Source organism: Crocodylus siamensis, chromosome 8 (genome assembly GCF_052110815.1).
Source record: "Crocodylus siamensis isolate JL-2025a chromosome 8, ASM5211081v1, whole genome shotgun sequence".
Taxonomy (NCBI): domain Eukaryota; kingdom Metazoa; phylum Chordata; order Crocodylia; family Crocodylidae; genus Crocodylus; species Crocodylus siamensis.
This window is the reverse complement of record NC_143402.1, coordinates 54,502,981-54,509,410: the sequence shown is the minus strand read 5'-3', so window position 1 is coordinate 54,509,410 and position 6,430 is coordinate 54,502,981. Positions and strand designations below refer to the sequence as shown.

Here is a 6,430-nt window from a genome sequence, read left to right as displayed (position 1 = left end):
TTAACAACCAAAGGAGAGAGCTGTTGACACACATGGAACAAATTAGACCGGGGTGCTTAACTTTGGGCCTGCCAGCCAGTGTCAGCCCATGGAGCCATGGCATGATGGGTTGGGAAATCTTGCAGTACGGGAGCAGGGGCAGTTAATATGATCACTTCCCCCCCCCCAAAAAAAAAAAATTCCTAAAAGCATATTGAGGGCAGGAAACACTGCTCCCCTCGTGGCAGGATCTGGCTCGCATTAAGTCCCCTTCCCCCTCCACAGGGGTGAGGTGCAGCTGGGCTGACACCCCTCCCCAGCCAGATGGGTGCGCGGGGAGTCAGAGGAGGACTCCCAGCCACGTGGCCCACGGAGAAACCATCCCGTCAGCCCCACGTGCTGGGCAGGGGGTGGGCCCACTGGTCAGACAGACAGGGGGAGACAACTAGCCGCGAAAATGAGCAGGTCCCTCAGCGCGGCCCGACTCGAAAGGGGCGGGGGGCAGGCACAGTGCCTCGGCGCCGGCGGCGGAGCGGGGGGGGGGCCGCCCCAGGGTGCCTCTGGCGGGTGTGAGGGCGGGATGCGGGGTCCGACGCGAGGACAGGCCTGGGCTCCGGGGTCCAAGGGCTTGGAGTTCCAGGCCCAGGGTCCCACACACGAGGTCGGGGCGTGTTCCTTGGGTGCCTGAGCCCGGTCCCTGGCACCAGGTGGGGCACGGCTGGGACCACCTCCTCCGCCGGCACGCGAGGGGCTCGGGCCATGCTGGGGGAGGGACTGCCCCACTGCCTCCCCTAGCACGGCAGCCGAGCGCAAGCTGTCGTGTTTTCATGATGCCATCGCGCAGTGCCGCCTTTAGCCGCGCCTGTGCCACTCCCAAGATGGCTCCCTTTGCTCTCGCTCGTCGCCTCGGACCCTCCCAAGATGGCTGCGGGGTGCCGTCGCGCTCCGGGTGACGCGACGGAGCTGGTCCGCCAGAAGAGGGGTGGGGCCGGTGGGGGCGGGGGCAGGGCTTAAAGGCACCATGACCCCGCTGCAGCGGTCGCGTCCGCACCTGCCCCGGCGGCCGGGCTGAGCCGGGCGGCGTCGCGGTGAGTGTGGGGCGGGGTGGGGCTCGGCTCAGCTTCCCCCCTGCCCGCTGTGGCGGGAGCTCGCGGGGCAGGGCAGGGCCCGCTCCATCCCCAGTGCCCGGGGCGGGGCGGGGCAGCCCGGCCCTGGCGGGGGCAGGAGCAGGAGCAGGAGCCGGGCATCCAGGCTGTGGGGCGCTCGGCCCCTGCTCCCGGGGCTGGGGTCCGTGCGGCAGGCGCGGGGGCTCTGGTGCCCGCGTGTTGCTTGGCTTAAGGTCGCTGCTGTGCATGCCTTGTCGTCGGGGCAGGCGGGCGAGGGCTGCAGGGCCCCTGCTGCGGAGGGCGGTGGAGCCTGGCGGTGCTGAGCCCAGCGCTGGAGCCCTGCCAGCCCTGCTGCAGGGGAAGGGCAGGTGTCTGCCGAGCTGGGAGCCCTTGCCTGGGCCCTGGGGAGGCTCAGCGCATCATGAGCCCTCGGGTGTGGGGGCCTGGGCTTGGCCTGCCCCGCTTAGCTGTGTATCAGCCCTGCCTGGCGAGAGCTCCTGGTCTTGTTGGTGACACAGCGGCTGCCTCTGCCTGAAGCTCAAGTGCTGGCATCTGACCTAGCACTACTGGTGATGCCAGCTCCCAAGGGGCCGTGCCACTTGCCCCAGCCCCAAAGACTGCTGCCTGCTGTGCTGAACGCTAGTAGGGCTGGGCCTGACCTAGGTTCAGGGCTGGCAGGACTGCTTGCTTTCTGTTCTCTGTCTGCGACTGGCTCCTGCTTCCTCCAGGAAATGATGGATGCTGGCCCTCTCTTCCTGGCTGCTGTCTCTGTGACGGACATCCTGTGGCGGGGGTAGCAGATGTTTGGGGTTCACAAGTAACATGGGAGCCCCTGAGCTGGTCCTGTCTGGGTCTGTCTCAGGAGGACGTTCACTTTCAGACCTCAGGTGCTCGTCCAGCCTGCTCCTGGCATGAGGAACTCCAAGTGTTTATGGTTGCCTTGTACTGGGGCCAGAGAGAAGCAGCTTTCCTCCCCACCTCTCCTTCCCATCCCAGTGTCTTGTCAACCCAAGGCTACTGTGGATGCTGCTTGTAGTGCTGTTGTGGGCTGGGTGGCAGCCCCGGCTCTGCTCCCTACAGGGTTTGCAATGTCCTTGGAGGATCTGGTGCCAGCTCATTGTTGGGCAGTGGGTCAGACCAAGTGCAATGTGTGGTGGAGCAGGTCTTGTGCTAGGAGCCCTTCAGGTCTCCTAAGGACATTGGTTTGGATCTGAACCTGCTGCTGAAGGTATGAGCCTGGACAGCGCTTATCCCAGGGCTGAGGTGAGGGCCACGCCCCCTGTGCCCTTGTCTCTTGACAGGGAGTCTCCCAGGCAGGACTTGCCTGGACACCTGGAAACAGACTTGCTGCTCTGGATGCAGCTGAGGGGCCTGACTCCTGAAAGCCCCAGCTCCTGGAGCTGGGGGATCTTGGGAGCATCTCTGGCTTCTGTGTCCCTGAGTGCAGCTTCCTGCTGGGATGGAGCTCCCCTGGGAACACCTCCTTGGAAAGCCCCAGTGGTGCCAGAAGGCTGGGTCCTGCCTCTGCCTTACTCCCAGCTGGGGGTGTCACCTCTTTTTTTTGGGCGTGACTGGAACAGACTGATCAGAGTCCCCCTCCCTTTGTGGCTCTGTGGGCTCCAATGCAGGAGCTGGCCCTGGGACAGGAAGCTATTGTGCCATCCTGACTTCTGCTCTGTGCCAGCACCGGGCTGTGCCCTGTGTATTCAGGGCCCTTTGTCCCTTGGGCATGGGTGAGCAACCAGGCCCTACATCAGGGTGGAGCACATGGCTGTTCATTCACCCAGCCCCCTGGCTGTCCCTGGGCTTGGAGCAGGCCTGCAAGCCTGCAGGTTGCCACCTGCCCACTGGCTGACAGAGGCACCAGGGCTCTTCTCTCAGTTCTCATGACTGCTCCCATGCCATCTGCCTAAAAGGAAGTCAGTTTAAAGGGCAGAGCAGTGGTGCACTGCTGGGGTGAGGGCTGGTAGTTTGGAGGAGCAGAGAGTACTGGTGGGGACCAGCTGATCATGCTGAGCAACCTGGGGCACTTGACCAGGTGGGTTTGTCCAACAGCCTACTCCCACCCCGTGCTCCACAGCTCAGCTGCACCTGCCTGTGGCTCCAAGAACAGAGGCTACCGGTCTCACCAGCCCAGCAGGAATGGCATCCTGGAAACTCCTTGCATTTTGGGGGGGCCAGGTAGGCAGGAATCCCTGGTCCAGATGGGGCTGGGTGGTGTGGGCTGCTTCCCAGCTGTGTACTGAGGGCATAGCTATGTAGTGCCCCATGGGGAGTGGGGCTGGAGCCACAGGAGACTTTGGAGCCATCTATTAGGAACAGAGCTAACACTGTGCTGAACAGGAGGGGCTGAGCCCAGCCACAAGCTCTAGAGATCCCTGCTCTGCTGTTGGCCCGGTGCCTCTTCAGAGTTGGGTGCCTTGGGGCACAGGTGCTGCCTCGACAAGGCAGGCAGGAAGTGTGAGCAGTGTTTCATTGCCCTGCACAGAGCTGACAGTGCCTGCAGCCAGGTTGCGGCTCTGTTCAACTTCCCCCTCCTTGAGGCCCAGAGGAAGTACTCTGGGCTGAGCTGGGTTGCATAATTCAGTGGGATGTGGGGGGTGGGGATAGCTCCCCCTTTGCAGGCATAAAACTCTCTGGTACAAGGTGAAGCAGGCACTGCAGTTCTGGGGAGCACCAGGACAAGAAGGGAGCTGCTTGCTCTTGGCCTGGGATGTGCAGTGCTTTTGGCATCCAGTGGTCATTGACGCTGGTGGCTGCTTCCTCTTCCTGAGGCTTTGGCCTCAGTGGGGATGCTGGGGGCAGCTGGATTCCAGCCACTGCGGTACGTACAGGGCATATGCCGGCTGGGTGCCTGGGCCCTGCATTCAGGGTCTGGAACCCTGTTATCCTGGTACTGCATCAGAGCTGCCCCTGCCCTGCCTTGTAGCTTGGCCTCTGGCCTCCTGGTATGGGCAGGGCATGGCACTCTCCTGGCTCCATCTGGCCTTGCTGCATGCTTGGGTCATGCATGACATATCAGCCCAATGTGAGTGTCCCATGCTTGCCTTGCTCTGTGAGTCTGGATGTGGGTGCTTGGCAGGGTTGGCCTGATGCCCAATGGTGTGTGGGCATGGCAGCTTTGAACAGCAGCCAGAGGGAGGCTGTGCAGTAGGAACTTAATGGAGAGCAATTAGTGCCTGCCTCCTTGGTGGAGGGGATGAGCCCTGGGCTGTCAGTCTGTCTATAGCCTTCCCTCCTGTGCCTGCCAGGTTTGCTCTTCTCTGGTCTGTGCACAGGCTGGAGGTTGGGGTCACAGTGATTGTGACCTGGGCAGCAGGCACCTGTGATCTGTGCCTAGGGAGGAGGAGGCAAGGGTCAGTGGAGCTAGCCTGCCCTGGAAGGGGCTGGTGGGTGGCTGGGTGGGGCCCAGGCCTGGATCTGCTGGGGTCTGGGATTGGAAGGGGACAGCTTTTGCCTTGGGATGGCACTGCGGGAGGGGGTGGAGTAGAGGTTGCTCCTTGATGTTGTGGGTCTAGGAGCTGTTCTGGGGTCCCTTGTGGCCACTGTGACCATCTCTGCTCATCCACAGGCTCCTCTATGGGCTGGGACTGCCAGTGGGGCTGGCAGCAGACATGGGGCAGAGTGAATTGGAGGAGCAGGAGGTAGGTACTGCTGGCAGGGGTGGGAAGGGCAGGGGGCACCTTGTTCGTGATCCTGCAATCGTTAGGGTGAGCTGGTTGCCTGCTTTCACCCATGCTGGACCCCAGGCAACCTGCCAGGACAGGCCAGCTGAGCAGGGGCATCATGTGAGGGCTGCCAGGGCATTCGAACATTCAGCAGAAGGCTCTGCTGCCACTGACAAGTGGAGAATGAAGAGTTGGGGTCTGTAAGGGTGGGGGGGTGACACTTGTCCAGGTGTGGCCCTGACCCCAAATGCAGATACCCTGCCTGACTGCTGTGGGGGCAGCATGGCTGGCTGGAGGGGTGCTACATTCATGGGAGTGGGTGTGCTTGTATGGGAACTGCCAGTCCCAAAGGCAAGCAAAACCTAGAGCTTGGTGTGCTCAGCATGGGGGTCGCATCTCCTGCCTTTTGAAAGAGCCCAGAGCAGGTACTCCCGATAGGCTGGTGAACAGCCTGGCTTGGAGGGAAAAGCAACCTGGTAGCTACAGGGCTACTCATTGGGCCTCAGTGTTGTGAGGTCTAGAGCAGACCCTGTGTAGAAAGAGCTGTTGCAAGGAAGTGGTGGAAGGCAGCAGGTTCAGCAGAGATGGTACCTAGCTCTCCCCGATTGTTCTTAGGCAACAACCTCTCTTGCTTCCTGTCTCTGGCTGTCGGGGCAGGGCCCCGGGGGAGGTGGCCAGACCTGGTGGGGGCAGTAGGAGAAGCATCAGGTGGGTCTGGCACTAGCTGATGGGCAGGGGTGTGTGGTGCTGAAGCTCTTTGAGGGTCAGTCTGGGAGCCCAGTGTCTTGGCTCAAGCAGCCTTTGTGTGCCAGTGAAATACAGCACCTGAGGTGTGGTTAGGAAGAGGATCTGAATATCCCACAAGCAGGGCTGAGCAACCTTGGACCAATGTAGAAAGTGGGGTGAAGTCCAGTGTTTCCAAGAGTGAAGCTGTGCTTTTGGGGGGGAACCTCTGGGAGCTCAGCAGTGGAACATGTAGGGGAGGAGAAAACCACAGGGGTAGCAGGTGGGCTCCAGCTAACTAGTGCAACTCCTGGGCATGTTGAGGAAGGCACTTCTAGGGATGCGTCAGTGCCACTTTACAAGTCTCCAGTGAGTTGCCAGACTGATGCAGTGATGGAGAAGGGCTATGGGGGTGGACAGGGAAATGGAGAACCTGTTGGAGGAGAGGAGCAAAGCTGAGTTTGTCTAGATGTGCACAGCAAGGGATGAGAGGGCTAGGCCACTGTGTCTGTGCAGGGGCTGTGCTAGCACAGGACAGATGGGGTAAATGGCCCAGGAGCAGGTTCAGGCTGGATGCTGGAGGCAGATCTGTGCCCATCGGAGCAGGTGTGTTCTGGCACAGCCTTCATTCATGGCCCCTCCAGCAGGGCTGACATGCTAAACCCCCAGGCTGTCTGCCTTGCTTGCTGAGGGGTGGGGTGTGGTGGCTATGACAAGAGTGGCCGTGCTCTGACCTGGAAGGGCCCTTCTTGCTGCACATGGTCTCCAAGAAGGGCCCAGGAGATCGTGGAGGAGTAGGGTTGGAAGGGACCTGTGGGGGTTGCATCTAGTCCATCCCCTTGCTTGAGGCAGGACCAGTCCCATCCGAAGCAAATCCTTGTATAAGCTGCTACTAAAACTACATAGCGCTGCCACACAACCACAAAGTGCAGCATCCAGACCTACCACAAGGAA

At 61.3% G+C, this 6,430-nt stretch overlaps 1 protein-coding gene across 12 annotated transcripts in view; it reads left to right on the top strand.

The window, feature by feature from the left end:
• Positions 1-977: 977 nt before the first annotated feature.
• PNPLA6 (patatin like domain 6, lysophospholipase) overlaps positions 978-6,430 on the top strand; it is a 29,936-nt gene continuing 24,483 nt past the window's right edge. For 9 of the 12 annotated variants that reach the window (XM_090059841.1, XM_090059840.1, XM_090059838.1 and 6 more), the window contains exons 1-2: positions 983-1,067; positions 4,657-4,729. In XM_090059841.1, the coding sequence (XP_089915967.1) occupies positions 4,700-4,729 (30 nt within the window). In that variant the 5' untranslated portion in view covers positions 983-1,067; positions 4,657-4,699. Of the gene's footprint in view, positions 1,068-3,247; positions 3,267-4,656; positions 4,730-6,430 lie in introns of those variants that run through there. The other 3 variants (XM_090059832.1, XM_090059834.1, XM_090059844.1) reach the window with 3 other exon arrangements.